Source organism: Schistocerca americana, chromosome 2, assembly GCF_021461395.2.
Source record: "Schistocerca americana isolate TAMUIC-IGC-003095 chromosome 2, iqSchAmer2.1, whole genome shotgun sequence".
In the NCBI taxonomy this organism is placed as follows: Eukaryota; Metazoa; Arthropoda; class Insecta; order Orthoptera; family Acrididae; genus Schistocerca; species Schistocerca americana.
This window is the reverse complement of record NC_060120.1, coordinates 325,858,395-325,882,090: the sequence shown is the minus strand read 5'-3', so window position 1 is coordinate 325,882,090 and position 23,696 is coordinate 325,858,395. Positions and strand designations below refer to the sequence as shown.

Sequence of the window (23,696 nt, the reverse complement as noted above, 5' to 3'; positions counted from 1 at the left end):
AGTTTGTACTGACTCCGACGTCATTGCAAATTGCTTAGCAGAGCATTTTGCTATGAGTTCCACTTCTGCGAATTACCCCCAGGCCTTCCGCTCCATTAAAGAGTGGATGGAACGTCGGAGCCTTTCTTTTTGCACCAACCACCCAGAATCTTACAATGCTCCATTCAGTGAGTGGGAATTTCGCAGTGCCCTAGCTGCTTGCCCTGATACCACTCCTGGGCCAGATGGCATCCACTGTCAAATGCTGAAACACCTTTCAGTGGACTGCCAGCGGCGCCTTCTCGATCTTTACAACCGTCTTTGGATCGAGGGGGAGTTTCCGTCGCAATGGCGGGAAGGCATTGTCATCCCCGTTTTGAAACCTGGAAAGACCCCTCTGGAGGTGGACAGCTACCGTCCCATTAGCCTCACCAACGTTCTTTGCAAGTTGCTTGAACGGATGGTGAGCCGGCACTTGCATTGGGTACTGGAGTCTCGGGGCCTTCTGGCTCCGTCTCAGGGTGGGTTCCGTAAAGGCCGCTCCGCCACCGACAATCTGGTGAGCCTGGAGTCGGCCATCCGTACTGCCTTTGCCCGCCGTCAGCACCTGGTCGCTGTCTTTTTCGACATGCGGAAGGCCTACGATACGACATGGCGTCATCACATCCTTTCTACGCTTCATGGATGGGGTCTTCGGGGTCCTCTGCCAATTTTTATCCGCAATTTTCTGTCGTGTCGTACCTTCCGCGTGCAAGTCGCGGCCTCGTATAGTTCCTCCCACGTCCAGGAGAACGGTGTGCCACAGGGCTCTGTTTTAAGTGTCTGTCTGTTTTTAATAGCCATTAACGGGCTTGCTGCGGCCGTGAGAAATTCTGTCTCCGCTTCCCTGTATGCTGACGACTTCTGCCTTTACTACAGCTCTACTGGCATTGCAGCTGTTGAACGTCAGCTACAGGGCGCTATCCGTAAGGCGCAGTCTTGGGCTGTAGCGCATGGGTTTCAGTTTTCGGCAGCCAAGACCCGCGTTGTGCATTTCTGCCGGCGCCGAACAGTCCATCCTGAGCCGCGGCTTTATCTTGCCGACGAACTCCTTGCTGTGGTGGAGACCCACAGGTTTTTGGGGGTGGTTTTCGATGCCCGGTTGACTTGGCTGCCTCATATCCGGCAGCTTAAACAGACGTGTTGGCGGCATCTAAACGCTGTGAGATGCTTGAGCCACACCCGCTGGGGCGCCGACCGCTCTACCCTGTTGCGGCTCTACCAGGCGTTAATCCAGTCCCGTCTGGATTATGGGAGCCTGGCGTATAGCTCAGCATCCCCATCTGCGTTACGGGTGCTGGACCCAATTCTCCACAGCGGGATACGCCTTGCCACTGGTGCTTTCCGCACCAGCCCTGTGGACAGCGTACTAGTGGAGGCAGGTGTACCTCCACTGCGGTTCCGACGCCACCGTTTGCTGGCCGCTTATGCTGCCCATGTTCTAAGCTCGCCCGGGCATCCAAACTATCGTCTCCTGTTCCCGCGATCGGTCGTCCGTCTGCCAGAACGTCGGCCCCGGTCTGGTTGTACAATAGCGGTCCGCGTCGAAGAGCTTCTCTCTGGGCTTCAGGTTTTCACTGTTCCACCTCCTTTCCGGGCTACTTTGCATACACCCCCATGGTGTGTTCGTCGCCCTTGCCTTCGGCTCGACTTGGCACAGGGCCCGAAGGACTCAGTCCTTCCAGAGGCCTTCCGCCGCCGCTTTTATTCCATCCTGGCTACGTATCAGGGCTCTGGTATTGTTTACACTGACGGTTCGATGGTTGCTGGTCGTGTCGGGTATGCGCTCACTCTAGGTGACCGTTCTGAACAACGTTCCTTGCAGGAGGCTGCAGCGTTTACACTGCTGAACTGGTCGCCATCTTTCGTGTCCTAGAGTATATCCGCTCCTGCTCAGGTGAGTCCTTCATTATCTGTAACGATTCCCTGAGCGGTTTACGAGCTCTCGACCAGTGTTTCCCTCGTTCTCGTCTGGTGATGGCTATCCAAGAGTCTCTGCATACTCTTGCCCGTTGCGGCCGCTCTGTGGTCTGTGTGTGGACCCCCGGTCATGTTGGTATCCCGGGTAACGAACATGTTGACCGCCTGGCGAAAGAGGCCACCAGTAAGCCATCTCTGGACGTTGGCCTCCCAGAGACTGATTTGCGGGCAGTCTTCCGCCGCAAAATCTTGGCGCTATGGGACGATGAATGGCGCGAACTGACAATGCGCAATAAACTCCATGCTGTCAAGGAGACGACGGCTGTGTGGCGGTCATCCCTGCGAGCCACTCGCAGGGACTCGGTGGTTCTTTGCCGGCTCCGCATTGGCCACTCCCGGCTGACACACAGTTATTTACTGCGCCGGGAGGACCCTCCTCTATGTCGCTGTGGGGCGGCTTTGACAGTGGCCCACATTTTGATGGCCTGCCCCCTTTCAGCTGTGGTCAGGCAGCCATTTGCGCTGCCTGATACGCTCCCTGCCCTTTTAACAGACGACTCCACTATGGCTGACTTAGTTTTACGTTTTATTCGGGCAGGGGGATTTTATCATTTACTCTGAGTGTTTCTGTCTTATTTTATTGTTTTGTGTTGATTCTGACCTTTGGCCTATGATTTTTTAATGTGTTTCTAAGTGGTTGGCTTTTCCTTTCTTATTTCTATGGTCGGTCAACCACCGTCACACTCTGTGTGGTTTTAGTTCGTTTTGTCTTGTCTTTGTCTCAGTTTCTCTTGTTCTGTATCGTCTGTGATCTCTTCTGTTCCTCGTTTTTATTCTCTGTGGGTGTTTTTTGTATTTGGAAAAAGGGACCGATGACCGTCGCAGTCTTGTCCCTTTAATCCCACAAACCAACCATAGTACTATTTCTGTTTACTGTTGCAGTCCCTGAGAGAAAAGGAAGTAACATCAATCCCTCCCTCCTTTATACAAGTAAATAAAGAAAATTAAGACTAACCTAAGTAACTTACAAATACCATATGTGCAGTTTATCCTTTGTCATATTTCTCTCAATTTCTTTGAAAAACTTTTGATTGGTTCACCCTGTGGCCCCAGTTTAGGTTGAATTACATCAAACAGGGATGGCATTTTACATCTATATATTACCTTGTACAGTGATGGGCCAGTTCCAGGACAAACTTTTGAATTACATGCACTGGCTACAAAAATATATATATATATATACATTGCAATCTGATTGCTGTGCATTTGTGTAATGGCTTAACATTTTGGATAAAGCATGGTGAATCCATTTTTTCCGTCCATTCGTTTTAGGATGGAAAGGCCCGGTACATAACTTCTTAATTTTTCTTAACAAGTTAGTTCCCTGATCCATAATAATGGTTTCTGGCATGCTGAATTTCAGTAACCAGTTGTTTACCATGGCTTGTGCTACCATACTCACCTTATGATCTGGGATGGCTACAGCAACTAAATATCATCAAAAAGGATCCATCATTGTAAGGACATATTTATTACCCACTTGCATTCTATTATAATGTTCTAAAACATCCAAGCCTAGCATAGAAAATAACTTGTCAGCACCTGGGAGTCTCTGTAGCTGAATGACTCCAGTTTGCTCTTTGTGCACATGGGATGCAGTTTCTTCCATACTGTTCTGTATCATTGTGATGTTTTTTCCACGAAAATCTTTCAGCTACATGCCTATCAGCTGATTAGATGATGTCATGTGCTTGACATAATACTTCCATTCTCAGCACTGCAGGAACTACAACGCGAGGCGAGCACTTTGCATATTTGCAAAGCAAGTATCCTTGCATTTCAAACAGAGGCTGCATCCATAACTGTTGACATTGTCCGCTGATTGTGCTTTTATCCAATCTGCCTGGCTTCCACCTGCAACTTACAAAACAGCTATTTTCTTGCTTAGGTTATCACTATTGGTATGTTTGACTCCTGGCTTATGAATTACTTCATAGTCAGACTCAGTTTTAATGCCCATCTTGTCGAGCAACTTGATGAATCTTTCAACCCAATGACAATTTTAAAAATGTATGGTCTGTAATCACTTTGAATTTCTGGCTACATAAATAGCTACAAAAATAATACACTGCAAATAACTGCTAACATTTATTTTTCAGTTGTTAAATAATTAGTGTCAGTCTTATTCAATTGTCTGGAGGCATGTGGCATAGGGTGTCATTTCCCATCAACATTCTACTTAAAATACAACTCAAAGCATTGTTGGAGGTGTCACACAAAATTACGAATTCCTGTTAAAAGTTGGGGAATATTAACACAGGATCTGATATTAATACCTCCTTGCATTTCTTGAATTCTTCTTGACACTGTGTCGTCCACTGAAATTAACACTCTTTTGTAGCAATGTAGCTAATGGCTGTGCTATTTCAGGGAATCCCTTCACAAGCTTATGAGAATAGTTGCAGAATCCAATAAATGACCGTAATTGTTTAGTATTTTGTTGCATCAGAAAGTCATATATGGTGGAAGTAACACGAGGATCCGTCCTCACTTGTATCTGAGTACAATGGCATTTCTCCACACTAAGTTCAAGGTGTGCTGCCCTCAATTTACTAAATACTTTATCCAGACATTTAACACGATCTTCTATAGTTCTCAAACACATGATTATATTGTCAAGATATACCATACAGATTCTTGGATTTAATCCATGAAGTAACAAATCTAATAGGAATGTAGCTGGAGCATTTTTCAGTACAAATGACATTCTTCAATACTGGTAATGACGTAAAGGTTTAGTTAAAGCTGATTTGAGTCCATCTTCGATAAACTCTTCCAGTTGGTAATACCCACTTCAAAGATCAATCATTGAAAAATATTTACTTCTTCCTAGGTCATCTAATGTGTTCGTGATGTTCGGAACTGGATATGCATCTTGTGTAGTTCATGTATTCAAGTAACAGTAGACACAACAAAATAGATATTTTTGTGTACTGTCAACTGACTTTTCTTATTCATTAACAATATTCGCTGATCACAGTCTACCACTATGCTCAATATTACCCTTGAGTAATTGCTGATCTGTAAATTCGTCTACTAGTGGCTGTAGATGTTTAACTATTTTGTATGATTTCCTATAGACTGGTGTATTACAGCCTGTTGAAATGCAGTGTTGTGTGGTAAGAGCTGCTGGTAGTATACTGTCTGAACTGAATAAATCTGAATATCCTAATAACAAAGCTTCCATGGCTTTTAGTTCCCTGTCTTTCAAGTGAGAAACTTTGGTGTGTAGTACAGACAAATTGGCAGTTTGTCTGATGCTTCAGTCAGCTCATGATCCTTTGATATCCTCATTCTTGAACATCTGTAAACTCACTGTAATAAATCCTTGTGGAAGATTTACTTCTCAAAGTTATCAAAGTTACCAAAATCATCAGTTCCCCATTAACGTTGAATAAGTGTGAAATGCGCCTTCATATAAAATGATACATTTATGTAATGCTTCATTGTTCTGTAGTGGCTCAGCTGCACATAATCTCTGCTGTTGCGCTTTGGCATCCATGATGTCCAAACCAACTTCTCTGTACCAGCAGATACTTTCATGCATATGTGTATTCAAGAACTATAGAAGATTGTGTATGTGTGTGCAGTTCAGTTGGTGATACCTTAGCAATCGATGTACTGCACAATACTGAAACATTTGCAGAAGCTGGGCTCATCGGAAACAAGTTCCACAAAGTGCAGCTGTGCACTGTGAAAGATTAATTTTTATGTGATGCCTATCCAGAAAGTGAAGTCCAAGAATTGTGGAATACCCCTGTCCCACAGTTGGCAACACTTCCATATGCCCATGAAACTATAGTTCCAATCCTAAAAATTAGCTGTATTGCCTCCAAGGATGCACACTCCCTTTTGTGTTTAACATTTTCTGTTGCTTATTTCTGTTACCCTTCTTTCTATTCCCACACTTGTTTGCTTTGTGACCAAAATACACACATCTGTAATATCGCAATTGATTGCATTGCGCCTTCAAGTGCCCTTTCTTCCCACAATGATAACAATTCTTTTCAGAATTTATCATTGGAACATGTGTAGCAGTATCTGCCTGCTGCAAATGTGAGCCAACACACAGTGCTGTAATCAAATCGTATGGATTTTCCATTCTTACTCTTTGCAGAAAATCTGAAGGAATTACTTGCAAAAACACACCAAGCACTCTGTTCTCTACCTCCCTGAGTGTGACAAAATTTGCTTCCCTATCAGCTCATATTTTTCCACATTTACTTAATTGATTCTGTCTGAAAAAGTCTCCACAGCCTTATTTTCATTCTGTGTCAACCCACTCAACTTTCCTGTAAAAAAATATTGCACTGTTCTGCTTATGGTATCTCTCAAGCAAACCTTCCACCGATTACTCAAATATACTTGCCTTGCACAGCATTTTGTGATAACATAACATATGTCTTTGGCACCCATCAGACACAAATGACTCATTCCGGCTGCAGCCAATATTTTATTAATTAATACTGTTACATTCTCTGTCATTATGCTGGAGAAGGGTGTGATTAGGTTAGGTGCTAAAGAATCTAGCAGAAGTGAGGCATTGCTACTGTGACTTAAATTCACTTGAACCGAGCTGTGACTCTTGTTCAGCCCACAAAGGTTCTAATTGAACCATCAGTTCATCATGGCATAACTTTTGTTGAACAGTTTCCTCTAACTGTTGTGATACTTGCTCTGTTAGAGCAACTATACTATATTTGAACTGAAGTATGTGCTTCCAACAGAGCAACATATACCGAACAAGAAAAAATACGACTCACAATGTAAGAAACTATACTCCACTACTTCATCGCCCAACGACATTCATGTGCTACATGACCATACCGTCTACAAGTAGAACACGTTACTGGTATGAACTTAGCAGATGGTCCAGCTCGGCCAGTTAGCCGTGCAGTCTAACGCACTGCTTTCCGGGTGGGAAGGCGGCGTGACGGTCCCCGGCACGAATCCATCCGGTAGATTAGTGTCAAGGTCCGGTGTGCTGGCCAGCCTGTGGATGGTTGTTAAGGCTGTTTTCCAGTTGCCTCGGCAAATGCGGGCTGGTTCCACTTATTCCGCCTCAGTTACACTATGCAAACACTTTCTCCATGTATGCGTACGCCATAATTACTCTACAATGCAAACACTGGGGTTACACTCGTTTGGTCTGAGACGTTCCGGGGGGGTCCACTGGGGACCAAACTGCACAATAACCCTGGGTTCAGTATCGGATGGCAGTGGGGTGAGTGGACTGCTGTAGCCTGTTGTGGGGTTGTGCACCACTGAGGGTCGTGGTGGGGATGAAGCCTCTCCATCATTTCTGGATCCCCAGTTCCATACAATACAATACAATAGTGTATGGTCCACTGTGGCCCACTAAATTACAAATAGTACATCTCACTGGAATCAAATATGTCTCTCTACAATGTCCTCTTACTTCTTATAAACCAACAGGTTCCATAGTATCCTCAAAAGAGACTTTGGACAAAGCACACCCATCAATACACCTAAACTCAGCCACATCACAATCAAAGAAAGAGAAAAATGTCTCTTTATGCTTACCACATTGATCTTTTTATGCTTACCACATTGTGGCTACTACTGTGATGTGTGAACGTTGTAGATCCAGACCACTGCCTCCAAATTCTGGATGTTGGATTTGAACACTTCCAAAGCCAAATCCTCCGATGATGATGGCTTCAGAGTGCATGCTTCTGACACCAGTTTACCTTGGGCTGAGCAGACACACCTCTGCGTGAAGTCAGGATAACTGTTGGAAACCTGCGAAGCGTCACTGACACTAGTAAAACATTATTAGAGTTCAATCTTTTGTTCCAAGTCATCATTCTTCTGCCTCTGCTGTTGCTCATTCTACTGTGTGTTGGATTCTAGCTGATTCCTGTGAAATTTCCCAATAGTGAACAGAGTGATTCTCTGGTTTAAGGTCTTTCTCAACATTATTCTTCTTTTACCACCCAGTTCGATAGCTGCAAAATCAGCAGAACACTGATTTTGAGTCAGTAGCATAAAAGCCTTGATTAGCATATTGCAGATCCTTTTCATGCGCTGTAGGACCCATATTTATCAGTGCTAGAAATAGAATTGACAAGGAACCTAAAGCAGAAGAACCAAAAATAATTCTATTCGCATTTTACAGGAAGACTTTCGGTGTGGGCCAAATATATTTACTGGTTTTGTTCTCCTATCACTATAATGCAGAAACTACAACTATTACTTCATGACAAGTGGCTGCGGGCAACAACAACTTTAACTGCCTGAGGGATGTGGAGAGGTGCAGGGAAACAAGCCGCACCTCAGTCTCTCAGAGCAGCCAGCCTTCACCCATGTTCTGAGTTTCTGCAAAAGCACAAATGGCATAGTGCTTATTGTGATCGCCAGTTGCTTCCAGGATTGTGAGAGTAGTACTTGAGTGCAATTACTCTTCGTATTCTATAGTTTTGACTTAGGCGCATATGATCCCAGTTGGTTTTGCACCCTAAAATAAAACAAAACAATGATTACTTTTGACTCATTTTAAACTAAGAAAACAACAAGCCATAAACAAAACAAATGGATGTGGAGAGCACAAAGCATTTGATAATGGCTGCCACACTATTGCAGTCCCGACACCTACCGCTATCATACACAACTGTAGTTCACAATACCACGACTCTAAAATTACAACATAAAAGTGTTTGCAATTACCCAGAATACAAACTTTAGCTAAGACAAAAATTTCTTTGTTCTAACATGCTAGGTCACACCACTTATTTAAGTCCTACAGTGCCATATGTGGCATGTGCCTTATTTGAGTGCCTGCTGTTTGACTTGGCACCAGCATAACTTAAGAGCACACTTACACATCACTGTGTTTGTGCAGAAGAGCTCTCTTTATTTTGTGAACATTTGGCTTCACCAGAAGTTGTGCTATACCAGTAACCAAAAATTGGTTACTTGTTCAGAACTTACATGCAGAGAATAAAGCTATTTCAAACTGTTGCTGATAAAATAGTTCATATGGATGCATTTTGCTATGAAACTGCATTTATTGCATATATTTGCATTTTGAAGCGTACATAGAAAGACATTGTGTATGTCACTCAATGGCGGAAGGTTCACAATTTTATGCTGGCATAGACACTATGCCATATGCTCAACATGAGTACCATGCATTGCTCGAGAAACGTCAAAATCGTAGTCCATTTCATTCCATACTTGACTCAACAGGTCCCTATTTATTGAATCAACAGCTTCAACGGTTCAGTTTGTCAGCTCTTGAAGAGCAGCTGCTATATTGGACAAAGGATGTGTTAGGTCTAGTGACATGGGCGACAAAAGCAATGAATAAGATCTTGTTTTCCACTGCTTCCAATCAAATATTGCCGGATGGTGGTGTTACGATAATGCCACACACCTAAGTAAAGGTGAGGTGGAGCACTGCTGTGCATAAAAATAAATTCATTGTAATCTTTGTGAAGTTATGGAAACACAGTTTTGCAGTATGTCCACGTATGATGTCCCTGTCATAGTTTCCTCTGCAAAAAGAAAAGTCAATAAATTTTGTGGACAGGAAAGGCACATAACACGTGCAATTTTTGTGTGTTTTTATTATTTCAATGATGACTCCAGGATTTCATGACCCCCAAATTCTTACATTGTGGCGGTTTATCTTCCCCAATATATAAAATATTTACTCATCTGGAAAGGTGAGAAGTTTGGAAAAAGTGTCCTCTGCGATATCCTGGAAAAATGAAATGAAATGGAAAAATTCATACCTCCTGTTATAGTGACAAGAACGCAGTAACTGCACCTTGTAAAGTTTCACACACAGACATCATTTTAGGACAAGCCACACCATTGTTGGAGGAAGTTGAAGTTCCTTACCTGCTTATCTCGTGGACTTCCAGGGGCTCCTTGTGAACATATTTCTGTTACATTCAACATATTCATCAGTGTGCATGCCTGACCAGTGCTCTTCCCTTTGCATATGCAATCAACTTCCAAGAATTTTGTATGCCAATCATAAATCTGAGTGTGCAGAGGTAGCTTCTTGTTGAGTTGACAGCAGAATCAATATTGTAATTGTACAGTGGACTGACTTCATGCAAATTCCAACACAAAAAATGATTTCTCTTGTGGTTTATTCACCATGTTGCTACAAACAAGCAACAGCACAGCTGTGTCAAAACTTTGAACCTTCCTCCATGTAGTGACACCCACAACATGTTTCTATCTTTTATAGTTTGTCTGTAATAGACACCTGAAATCTGTTCTTTCTTATTGAATCATCCAGTATTTTGGTGTAAGGGACCCATGGTCTCTGGTGGTTCATTTCAGAGTAAAAAAGTAATTGTATTTTATTAGTTCTTACCCCAATTACGTTTGTTTCAGAGAAAATACCTTCATAACAGTGAAAAAACGTGCAATATGTAGTTGCCAAAACTAGAATACAAAACACAAGGTTTGAGTTCTTATAGGTGACTATGTACAGCCATCTTTGGCATCACACTCTCAGGGGCTCAGCATTTATTTGTTAGTTACTGGCATCGGGGCCCCCCGTGGTTCCTGTGCTGCAGACAAATGAGTGCCTCCAATCCCCCGTCCTATGAGGATCCTGGCTCAATTGCCCAGATCACAAGGTTGGTTGAAACCTCCATGAAAAACCCATCAATCTCGAGGGGTGCTGCACACTAACAAGATGCATGGCTGTTGAGGTGGAAGTCATTAGTGGGCAACCTCTCGGGAACCTGCCACACCTCAGTTGTATAAGGCTTAGGTGAACTTGTATTTCCCCAGCAGCTCATTGGACTGAGATGGAACCATTGAAATTTCCTCCTCTTCCTTCCAGAGGAATGGATTGGCCACTTTTAGGTAAGAACATCCAAACTAACAAGAGGGCTCGTGCAGCTAGTCCTCTGGACTCAGAGATTGCACAGAGTTCTTCATTGCATAGTAACAGAATGATTTTGGACTCCCTACCCCAGCAGAAAGACAGGGTTAAACTCAACCCCGGTGGTAAATGGCTTCCATACTACAGTGGAAAATGAATGGGATCAGGACTCGTGTGGAGGAACTGAAACTCTTCTACAAGCACAACTCCTGTGCTTGAGTTTACAGGAAACCCATTTTAAAGTCACTGATGCCCCTATCCTAAGGGTCTATACTGTCCACAGAAAGGATGACATGACTGGGGAAAGAGTTTATTAAGGGAAAGGTTACTGTGTTTGTCAATAACACTCACCACTCCTCTGCTCTCATCCTTGGTTACTGACCTACAAGCAGTAGCCATTGTAGTTCACATGAGCCATGTACTTTCTTGTGCTGGATGCTTTATACTGTGAGGCTCTCACAGGCCTTATTGAATAACTCCCCTGCCCATGTGTCCTACTGTGTGACGTCAATGCCCATGATGTACCATGGGGATCAAACTATACTTGCCCCATGGGTCAAGTCTAGGAGAACCCTATGATGTCTCAGTAGCTGTGCATCGTGAACACAGGTGGGTTTAGAGAGTGTTGCGAGATCACTAAAATTAGTCAAGTGATTGCATTTTGGAACACAGTGGGAAGTAACTGATGACCTTCATTCCAGTTTACCACTTCCCATTGTGGATCCATCTTCTGGATGGAGGACTACTTGAACAGAAGCCACTGAAATGGTTGGTAGCAGTGCTAACTGGATGCTTTTCAGCCAGCTGGTTGTGTTTGAACACTGCACCAGCATCCAGGAATGGGTGGACCACATCACCCAAGTGATCCATTTTGCCACAGTATGGTGTACTGCACTGCTTGTAGATACAGTATTCTTGTGCAACTCCAATGGGGTGACCTCATTTTGATACGGGCCTTCCTGCCTAAGCGCTTTTTTAGGTCCCAAGTTGGTGACATAATGTCAGACTGTTTTGAGCAGGAGAATGGTGTTCCTCAGAGCAGTGTTTTTAAGTGTTACCCTCTTTGACAAACCCATAAACAGTATCACATTTGTAATAAGGAGTCCTGTACAGTGCTCCTTATTTGTGGATGATTTTTCTGCTTCCTGTTCCCAGTGTTGCAACAGTGACTAGCCAGTTGCAGATTAAATTGTGGAGGTTAGAGGAATGGGGTGCAAAGATGGTTTTTCACTTTTCTCCAGATAAGTGTGCCCATTTGTGTTCATTTTAATTGTTCTTGTCATATTTTTAATTTACCTGACTTGCATTTGAGTGACACCATTCTACATTTTAACAACTTACTGAAATTTCTGGGTCTCATTTTTTACTCCAAATTGTCGTGGTTACCACACCTGTCAGCCAGAATCCAATCGCCCATGAGTAACAATGCCATTTGGGATCTGCGCGCAGCCTATGCTCGAATCACTTGGTGTGAAGCACATAAAACCCCAGATTTGAGATTTGGTGCAGTACAAGAGAGATTGCACACCTGCTTATGCTCTTAATACATTATTTTATGGCTTTATAATTGAGCACCACAACTCTACAGCTGCCTTTATGGGTGTGTCGAAAAAGGGGGACTCCATTGGTGGGCACTGGTGCAGGTATGATGTGTTTCAGGTGCTAAATTCCTCGTCTGTTCAGATTCTCTGAGTGCCCTTCACTTTATAGAATGCTTTTACCCAGCAGATAAAGTAGTCCAGAATATCCAGAACATGGTCCTCCAAGTATAATGGCTGCGTGAGGAGCTGTCTTTCTTCTGGGTACTAGGGCACATGGATATTGCCGGAAACAAAAGGGTAAATGGAGCAGCAAAGGAGGTGCATCATGATCCTCAGTTATTTCAGTGTGCCATTTCCCTGCATGCTATAGCCTCGCTGCTGTTGAGGTACAGTGTCATGCATTGATGGGAAGACAAGTTGCTGGAAGTGACAGATAATAAGCTGCACCTAGCAAAGCCCCCTATGCAGCTGTGGTGTACCTCCTTTCAACCATGAAGACTGGATGAGATCCTCCTTACTTCACATAGCCATAGTCCTGACACACAGCTTCTGCTCCAGTGCGACAACCCTCCAGTGTGTGGTGTTTGTGGCAGACAGATCACTGTGTGTCACTTTTTACTAGACTTGGTTTTGTTTTTGTGGACCAGCCTCTATTTTAAGTGACATTCAAACAAATGTGTTGAGAGTTTTTAAATATATTGTGATCTGCCCAACTTATTTCCAAAAATTTTAAGGAGATGTTCTGAATGTGTTAACAGGGTGACTGGCTCACCCAGGGTTTTTGTAAGTGATCAGCTGGTCACATATCCTGGGCTGTTGTTTTAGCTCCTCTGTCATTTTCCCTTCTGTTTTCTTCCCAAGTGTAGTATCTTTCACTATTTATATTTTGTTTTAAGGCATGTGATACAGAATGCTTGTGTGAACCAACACATGTGAGGTAAGAGTGAGTGAGTGAGCCAACATTTTTAGTGGTTTCAACCATATTCATTTCTGTTCTGCCACTCTCTCATTCCATTCAGGGAACACACATGATGTGCACATCCACCAACTCATCAGTAAACCTATGCATAGCACTGCTGTGTATCACTATTAATACACAACTAACACTTCTGGGAAACAAAACCCTAGACAGATCTGAGCAGTGCAGAACACAAACTTGAGGCTAACGAGTTGACAAGGATTTTGCTGTTGTCAACATTAGGTACTGTGAGCGAATGGAAACAAGATACACAGCACGTACTAATAACATTTGCATTTTCATGGCAATACAGATACAAAGTTAATTGGAGTGAGAAACCAAATGAAATGCATTAATTCTTAACAGCCCACTGGAGACCACAGGTCTCTTATACTATAATATTCAGAAGGTACCCCTGAACAACCTCTGTAAGTTTATTTGTGGATGTCTGGTTCACCCTGTATAGTAATTGCAATTTTGAAAGCTTACAGGCAATTGTACTAAAAATCCTTGTGGATAAATATATGAGGGAATGAGGACCATAAAGGCCCAACGAACATAAAAAAAAAAACTTTGAAAAAAATAAGAGGTTTGTAAAAATCAAATATATAGACAAACAACCAGTATCATAGGTCTGAATTGTTTTTTAACCAAGTCTCTACATCTCATACTTTCTATGAATAAATATTGTTCCCATTTGATGTTAATGTTAATTCACAAAATTTCCATGTATAGGATAGTGATAATAGTGCCTTTTGACAGTTGTGAAGTTTCTAATTATTGTGAAACTAGAATTAGAACATAAAGAACAGATGCTCAGTGCATCACACAAAGAGACTTATTGGGAAAAATATATTTTTAACATATTCTGACTAATCAAAATTGCAAACTTTTATTGATCCAAGGTATCTGCCTAAAAGTTGAGATCACACATATTCTAAACTTTGCCATTTATTGATAGTGTGTATTTTGGAAATAAAGAAAAAGAAACTGTTTACATTAATTTTTCTCTTCAGTACCTTTTTTGTTTAGTTAGCTTGTCATCTGCAATGTCACTATTTTAAATCATCATCATCATCGTCATCCTAATAGGACAGTTGTGGAACTTATATCTTCGTTATCACAAATATTTGGCTGTTTCTTTCAAATATGTTGCAATTTTTAAGGTTGTGGTTATGATGGACCTCAGAACACAGAAGTTGTTTTTCTGAATAAATAGCAATTTCACTTCTGTACTGACATGAGAAAGTTACTCCGTCTCCCCCTTCTAAACATGTCATCTGGCTGCCATTCTCCCATTGGCTGTATAGAACCAGGAGCTGACACACCCCCTATCATTCCTGTCATAGCCCACAGTGAGCATCGACAACATTGCTGCACGAAACATTAAGTATTAACTCCAACCTAAATTTTTACCATCTCCTGCAGAAATGCATGCTGTTGTTGAGTATTTGTCCAATTTTAAAGTCAGTTTGATTCCAAGTACCAATGGATTCAGGCAAACTGCAGTTTAAACATGGTAAATGTTCACAAAAAGCCAAAGTACGCAGTGTACATTGCCACAGTTAGCAGCACGGTGAAATTTGCTGCACACGCTATACCCTCCTCCACCACACCATCATAGTTCTCACTGCTCAGCCAAGCTGGTGTCACTGTACCCCCTCAAACCTTTCTGAAGTGTGCTTGAGCAGCAGTGAAACACAGACAGCAATATCTTCTTGGATGCAGGTCATATGTAACAACAGCAACTAGTATGCAAATAAAAGGTCCTGAATAACCATTCAGTCCAATTGTTTTTAGGGATCTAGTGATGTCTGTTCATACTATCTCCACAACGGGTATTTCCACTGTGATTTATTCTCGTGATAACAACTGCTGTCAGTTTAATGTGATTTTTGTTTCTTAGAGATTTAATTCCAGATTAATTTTCTTTCTCTTTTCATCTGAATGTCACGATCTTGTTCTAAACTGGTAACACTTTTCTCCAGTATGACCAAATTTCCCAGTTGCAACCGCACATGATAAATTGTTACAGTTTATCATAACCAAATAAAACACTTACTTGGATTCAGAATCAATAATGGACTTTGAGGATAACATTTTCGCCTCTAAATGTTACCTTTACTTAAAAAGCAGCATAAATGTATGTATACAGTATATACAGAGCTGTGCGAACTTTTATTGCAAACCCATACAAGTACGACAAAAGTTTGTAAGTTGATAAGTTGATCAAATTTAATGCTGCTTGGTCCTGTGTCACAAAATTGTCAACTTTTAAGCTGAACATTTGACTAGTTCATAGTTTCTCAACTATTCCTTGCACTAGCACTGTGAGTCAAATGCCACATGATTGTTTGAGCAAGATCAATTCTGTATCGAGCGCTTTGGCATATTGGGAAATCTAGAGCCTATTCGAATGCAAGTATTATTTCCTAAGCCCTATACTTCATAATTCTTCTGCATAAATTTGTTCAAAACATCAATGGCCAAAGCTTCATCTGTAAATGTAAGATGACCCCTTTAATCAGGGATTAAAAAATGTAAAAACATTGACCTCAGCAGCAATAGTTTAATCTGCAAATGTAAGACAACCCCGTATTTTTCGAACGACAACTCTGAGAAAAAACCACATCTTATCAGGTAAATACGGTATTTCAATACTTCATGGTCCTCGTTGTCACCATTTCCATTAAGCACATTCTGTGCCTTGAGATTCAGATAAAACTGCTGACACATGTCCTATTACGTGGTATTACTACTATGTACGTGATGTGGACATTAAATTATGTTGTCAGCCCTATATAACAATTGAACAGCACGGAGCAACAAAGTAATGCTTTGTGCTTCGGGCCTATATGGAAATGAATATCTGATAAATTGGTGATATAGGTTTTCATAAATGTTCACAAATACAGTCTGGGGCTACAGATATAGATAAATCTGGTTCACTATAAGATCAACAAATGTCAGGAGCATGCATACATGCTACTATCTCTCAAAATGATTCTCAGCCTCTCATATACAAATTATTTGTTACAGATTTTTAAACAAAGTAATACTCCAGAAGACAAACAATTAGTGGATTATAAAAAAAATATTTTAGTGCTTTGCAGTTCATGTGTTTCGTAACATTAATTACGTAACAGCTGTTAGTTCTTTTAACATTGCATTATGAGAATGTTTCTTTTTTCAGGTGAGTCATGCCACCAGATATGTACAGCATTCAACCGTGAACTGGAAGTAAAACAGGATGTGATGTCTGAGATTTCACACTGTGAGAGCGAACCTGAACTTATGTTGCATCTGGCAGCCTGGGTGTACCAGCCACATGTAACTAGCATTGATGATAGAGTCCTGGAAGCATTACTTGTAGAGACAGGGCATAAATAAGCATGTATCCCTCTGTACACTCCATTTGCATTCCAGGGGGATTTCCCAATTGTACCCAAGTTACTGATAGTCACCCTTTTTTTCTCTCTATCTCCAGAAAGTAGCATACCTTTGCAAAAGCTGATGATTCAAAGTAGATACCTGTAGTTACCATCACCTCACTAACTGTAAAGTCACAAAGAAAACAAGCTAAGGAACACTTCTGTAACAGAAAACAAATTGTTACATTGCCAAATAAATTCTGAACTGAATATCAGTGTTTTGTTATTTCATATTCAAGGATTTCTTCATAAGCTAAGGGGAGAAGTAAAAAACCTGATGTTTGCAGGTCAGTGGGTTTGTTTGCAGTACATATTACCCCACTTCCTGATAGATGGAATCCAACAGGCAGTGGCAGCAGATTGTGGCGCTTGGAAAAATGTGACAGTCACACCAGGTGCTTGCTTAACGCATTGCTCGCATTAGGGAGCAGGAGGGGAGGAGACCAAGGAGACTACCACACCTGAATGAAATACCCTTATTCAGACATATCATCATTCAGACTTGTGTTCTTACAGAAAATGCTTATATGAGTTGCATATTCAAATGGGGCACTGTGGAGGGAGGCATATTAGTTTGAGTGTGTTGATGACCTCATTTGAAGCAGTGGTCATCTGCCTCAGTAGCAGCAATGCATTGGCCAGAGGAACAACCCAAATTTTCTAACAAGTGATTGGTTATCACTGCACAGTGTGTATTTGATGACCACTTCAATATTCACACTTGAGATACTGTACCTGGCTACCAATCAATTGTTTCTTATGTTGACACCTTTAGGAAAACTGAAAATGAGCAAACAAGAAGAATGGGTTTTTTACAGCCTCTGAGATCACCACAAAACATTGAAGTAGTAAGACAGCAATTTCTGTGATCTCTTCAGCATCCAAGCATGCAGTTATTTGTGATTTTCTGATCATTCTGAGCCAAATTCTTCATGACCTCCATTTCCACACACACATGTAGGCTGTGCTGCAATGACTCATAGAAGATGATTTTGTTGCTTGGCAAAATACATGTGAGGAGCTGCTTGAAAAGTTCCCATGCCACATACCGGTATTCTTTAGTGATATGGCACAATTTGATTGGTGTAGATGTTTAAATAAATATAACACATTTCTGGAGTGGTTACAATCGCAGAGAATTGAATTATTGATCTTTTTTGAAGAAAACAAGCCTGTGACAGCTGTGAATTCTCTGCTATTTGTCATCAGAATTGAGAACTTGAACAAATTGATGTTAGGGATCTGCAGTTTCAGCAAGATTGGGCAACAGCACAAATTGCAATGCCTGATGTGCAGGAAAAGTTTCCTAAGTACCTCGTCTCCTGAGAGGCAATCTTCCATGACTGGTGAACTGGCCACATTTAGCTCCTTGTTACATTTCTGTGGGGGGGGATATCTAAAATCCATTGTTTATGCCAATAGTCCAAGGACCACTGCACATTTGAAGGACAATACTTACTGTGCAGTAGTCCACATTTCCAGTACTGTTGTGGGGGGATGGAGGGGGGGGGAGAGAGAGAGAGAGAGAGAGAGAGAGAGAGAGAGAGAGAGAGAGAGAGAGAGAGAGAGAGAGAGAGAGAGGGGGGGGGGGGGGGGGGAGGAAGAATGAAGGGAAAAGAAGGAAAAAAACATTGAGATTTGGGTAAATCAATGTATTAACAGTATGGGATGTCATTTTCTGGATGTTGGTAGTAAAAAAAAAGTATAATCTTAAGTTTCCAGTTTTGTAGAAAATTAAAAAAGGAATTAAAATTATACATATAAAAAAATGTGCTGACCTTTCAAATCAGCAAGTTTCATTGCTGCACGCTGCAGGTAACCCTAAACTGTAGCAACCAGTCGTGAAGAAATCGAAACTCATGCTTCTTGTCTTTGGCTCTGAAGAAAAATAGATGGACCTGTAAAATATCTTCAGCATTGCTGCAAGAATTCAAGGTTTTGCCATTCTAGATGTTCACCTTACTAGCCCATCATAGACATTTTTCATGGCTTCTGTAGAATACACAATGATGCACCTAGAGCAGGAGGTTGTAAATCGAACATTTGGGCTGCACTCATACGGTCACAAAAGCAAAATAAGAAGTCAAAATTGTATTATTTTTCATAAACAGTGTCTTTCCAGTGGGTGGAAGCTGAGTAATAGCAGTACGTTGGAAGTAAAACATGGACAGTCACAGTGTTTCATGTTCAAAACAATAGTTATCCATGCATTTCATGTGCATAGGGAATACTAGTAGGTGGGATGTGACATTAGTCTGATACTTGTCTAAATACAAAATTGTGCCAAATAGCTTGTAGCTCCAAAGCTGTGCTGTTTCAAAAGGGCTACAGTCATCTTAGAGTACCAGTGGGCACAAGATAATCACTGTATACTCGACCTAAGATTGGTTGGGCACCCATTAAAGCCCCCAAGAGTAATTTGAAACATAAACACCCCCTCCCCCCACACACCACCACCACCACCACCACACTGAACTTATATCCACATTTTTGGTGTAGCTTATAGTGGTATACACCAATATTTGATACCCGGCCAAAAACTCGCCAACTGAACATCGCATTGCAGTGAGAGAGAGAGAGAGAGAGAGAGAGAGAGAGAGAGAGAGAATGCAATATCTTCAAGGTGGTTTCATGAATGGCAATGCCACTGCTGAATGGTTTTTCCATCACGTGTGTGCTCCTTGCAGCTTCTGTTATTTTGGTTATGCTTGTTGTGAAAAAATATTGCAGAAAATTATCTCTACTGTGAGGCTGGTCAAGAAGTCAGCCAACAAGCTCTGATCACCTCATCATGCAAAAACCATAATTTTTGTTGAATCTCAGTTTCTGTGTATTTACAGGTGCGTGTGTGTGTGTGTGTGTGTGTGTGTGTGTGTGTGTGTGTGTGTGTGTGTGTGTGTGCGCGCGCGCGTGTGACTAGATTACATCAGTTATTGCTGTAGTTACAACTTCGGTCAAGAAGCACAAAATTGATATCTGCTATTTATTGTGGATCATTTGTGATGATGCTGATGTCATGAGAACTTGATATAGAGTTGCGACAATAAATACTTTGACAAACACATTTCACGTTGTTGTTATTGTGGTCTTCAGTCCTCAGACTGGTTTGATGGAGCTCTCCATGCTACTCTATCCTGTGCAAGCTTCATCATCTCCCAGTACCTACTGCAACCTACATCCTTCTGAATCTGCTTAGTGTATTCATCTCTTGGTCTCCCTCTACGATTTTTACCCTCCACGCTGCCCTCCAATACTAAATTGGTGATCCCTTCATGCCTCAGAACATGTCCTACCAACCGATCCCTTCTTCTGGTCAAGTTGTGCCACAAACTTCTCTTCTCCCCAATCCTATTCAATACTTCCTCATTAGTTACGTGATCTACCCATCTAATCTTCAGCATTCTTCTGTAGCACCACATTTCGAAAGCTTCTATTCTCTTCCTGTCCAAACTATTTATCGTCCATGTTTCACTTCCATACATGGCTACACTCCATACAAATACTTTCAGAAATGAGCTCCTGACACTTGAATCTATACTAGATGTTAACAAATTTCTCTTCTTCAGAAACTCTTTCCTTGCCATTGCCAGTCTACATTTTATATCCTCTCTACTTCGACCATCATCAGTTATTTTGCTCCCCAAGTAGCAAAACTCCTTTCCTACTTTAAGTGTCTCATTTCCTAATCTAATTCCCTCAGCATCACCCGACTTAATTCGACTACATTCCATTATCCTTGTTTTGCTTTTGTTGATGTTCATCTTACATCCTCCTTTCAAGACGCTATCCTTCCATTAAACTGCTCTTCCAAGTCCTTTGCTGTCTCTGACAGAATTACAATGTCATCGGCGAATCTCAAAGTTTTTATTTCTTCTCCTTGGATTTTAACACCTACTCCGAATTTTTCTTCTGTTTCCTTTACTGCTTGCTCAATATACAGATTGAATAACATCGGAGAGAGGCTACAACCCCGTCTTACTCCCTTCCCAACAACTGCTTCCCTTTCATGTCCCTCGACTCTTATAACTGCTATCTGGTTTCTGTACAAATTATAAATAGCCTTTCGCTCCCTGTATTTTACCCCTGCCACCTTTAGAATTTGAAAGAGTGTGTTCCAGTCAACATTGTCAAAAGCTTTCTCGAAGTCTACAAATGCTAGAAACTTAGGTTTGCCTTTCCTTAATCTTTCTTCTAAGATAAGTCGTAAGGTCAGTATCGCCTCACGTGTTCCAATATTTCTACAGAATCCAAACTGATCTTCCCCGAGGTCAGCTTCTACTAGTTTTTCCATTCGTCTGTAAAGAATTCGTGTTACTATTTTGCAGCTGTGGCTTATTAAACTGATTGTTCGGTAATTTTTACATCTGTCAACACCTGCTTTCTTTTGGATTGGAATTATTATATTTTTCTTGAAGTCTGAGGGTATTTCACGTGTGTCATACATCTTGCTCACCAGATGGTAGAGTTTTGTCAGGACTGGCTCTCCCAAGGCCGTCAGTAGTTCCAATGGAATGTTGTCTACTCCGGGGGCCTTGTTTCGACTCAGGTCTTTCATTGTTCTGTCAAACTCTTCACACAGCATCGTATCTCCCATGTCATCTTCATCTACATTCTCTTCCATTTCCATAATATTGTCCTCAAGTACATCACCCTTGTATAGACCCTCTATATACTCCTTCCACCTTTCTGCTTTCCCTTCTTTGCTTAGAACTGGGTTTCCATCTGAGCTCTTGATGTTCATACAAGTGGTTCTCTTATCTCCAAAGGTCTCTTTAATTTTCCTGTAGGCAGTATCTATCTTACCCCTAGTGAGATGAGCCTCTACAGCCTTACATTTGTCCTCTAGCCATCCCTGCTTAGCCATTTTGCACTTCCTGTCGATCTCATTTTTTAGACGTTTGTATTCCTTTTTGCCTGCTTCATTTACTACATTTTTATATTTTCTCCTTTCATCAATTAAATTCAATATTTCTTCTGTTACTCAAGGATTTCTTCTAGCCCTCAACTTTTTACCTACTTGCTCCTGTGCTGCCTTCACTACTTCATACCTCAAAGCTACCCATTCTTCTTCTACTGTATTTCTTTCCCCCATTCCTGTCAATTGTTCCCTTATGCTCTCCCTGAAACTCTGTACAACCTCTGGTTCTTTCAGTTTATCTAGGTCCCATCTCCTTAAATTCCCATACATTTCATAAGGAAAACAAATTAGTCAAAGGCAAAACAAGGAACATTATGTTCCATAAGTGGCAATATCACATATAGTTTTACATAATTACTGTAGTTTGACAGAAGACATGTTACAGCTTAAATGACTTGTGGAACTCCAATCAGTGTACACAGCCATTAGTACATGGTTGCTTAACCTTTCTCCTTAATTACAGCCATACAGTGTTATGGCATGAAGTCAACGAGGGCAGCAAAATGATGCAGGGGATTTTCTGCCTTTCTTTAACTCAAGATTGCAATAATTGGTAACAGCTGAAGAATTTTCATTGCCTTAGCTTCTGATCAAGTTCCTCCCACAGGTGTTCACTCAGACAAATCCAGGCTCTGGCTTGGCCACTTAAGCACCCTTACTTGTATCCTTCTCCTAAAGTGTGTGACAATGTGACAAGAGCAGAGATGTGCTTAAGATCATTGTCATGAAATTCCAAGTTTTATCTCATTTATCTTTGACATGGGGCAACAAATGTGGTAGCAAGATTTTACAATGTTTGAAATGATCTATAATATCTTCAATAAGCACTAAAGGGCCAACACCTGAATGGGAGAAGCATTCCCACAGCATGATGTTCCCACTATCATGCTTAACAGTGGGTACTTGGTATTGGACATTATTTCTTGCATTGACTGGTCTTTTGAACATACCAAATCCCATCAAAAGAAAAAAAAATTAAACTTACTTTATTCACTCAGAGCACACGCAATCTATGTTGAAGTGCCAGTCTTTATGCACTATGGCAAACTCAAGTCAGGCTTTCCTATTCTTTGCCGATACTAATCGCTTTTTCCTTGGGTGCCAGCCATGAAGATTAGGCTCTACACACACACACACACACACACACACACACACACACACACACACACACAAAACTGCAATCTAGGGCACTAAACCCACACACTCAGCGTATTTGCCTATGCTCGTCATTGGCAAAAGTAAGAAACCATGTTGTTACAATCACCTTAACATGTCTGTGAAGTGTATTGTTTAACCTGACAAAAGTGCACTTGGATGGGTAGTAGGATTTTCACGAATGGTGTACAGCGTTCTTGTACTCTAGGTAAAAGATCATTGCTTAAAAATTGCCAAAAGGGAGAAAATATTACTGCTCCTTGACAATGCACTAACTCATCTCTTGCTTGATATCTTAAATAGAAAGGACGAGTCCATAAAAGTGATGCTTCTTCCGAATAACATAACCTCTATATTACAGCCTATGGATTGAGGCATTACTGAAACTTTCAAATGGTATTATAGAAAAGAACTGTTAAAGTAAGGTATTCTTGCAAGGAGGGTAGAGAAGAAAGACTGTTACGAAATCATAAAAATGTGTCCTACATGATCAGAGCAACATGGGATAGTGTGAAAGACCAGAATTTGAAAAAAAGCCTGTATTAAAATTTTGATGGTGGTCTGGCTATGAGTAGCAAAGTTTCTATTTCTCTCTGCTCTGCGTCCTCCCCTTTGCATATTATGACTCATTTATTACGGCACCTTTTAAAATTGATTATAGGCAGAATACTTTGCCTCCAAGTTTCATTGCTAGCCTTGAAGTCCAGTTGTACGCAGTAACAGCTGACAGGTTTTAGCAAATGTTTTATTCACCGAATAAGTATTGTGTCCAAGGTAGTAGGAAGCAAACCACCTACAACAGAAATCAGTTGCACAATGTTAG

General features: G+C 41.4%; 1 protein-coding gene and 1 long non-coding RNA gene across 2 annotated transcripts in view; one reads left to right on the top strand and one right to left on the bottom strand.

The window, feature by feature from the left end:
• LOC124593760 (cyclin-dependent kinase 2-interacting protein-like) overlaps window positions 1-17,010 on the top strand; it is a 117,381-nt gene extending 100,371 nt beyond the window's left edge. The window contains exon 5 of the mRNA XM_047132111.1: window positions 16,563-17,010. Coding sequence (XP_046988067.1) covers window positions 16,563-16,759 — 197 coding nt within the window. The 3' untranslated portion in view covers window positions 16,760-17,010. The remainder of the gene's footprint in view (window positions 1-16,562) is intronic.
• LOC124593763 lies at window positions 8,152-23,634 on the bottom strand. Its single transcript, XR_006978147.1, has 2 exons — window positions 23,516-23,634; window positions 8,152-8,476 (listed from the first exon to the last, which is right to left on the bottom strand). It is a non-coding gene; the product is annotated as an uncharacterized LOC124593763 (long non-coding RNA).
• Between the last annotated feature and the right edge of the window lie 62 nt (window positions 23,635-23,696).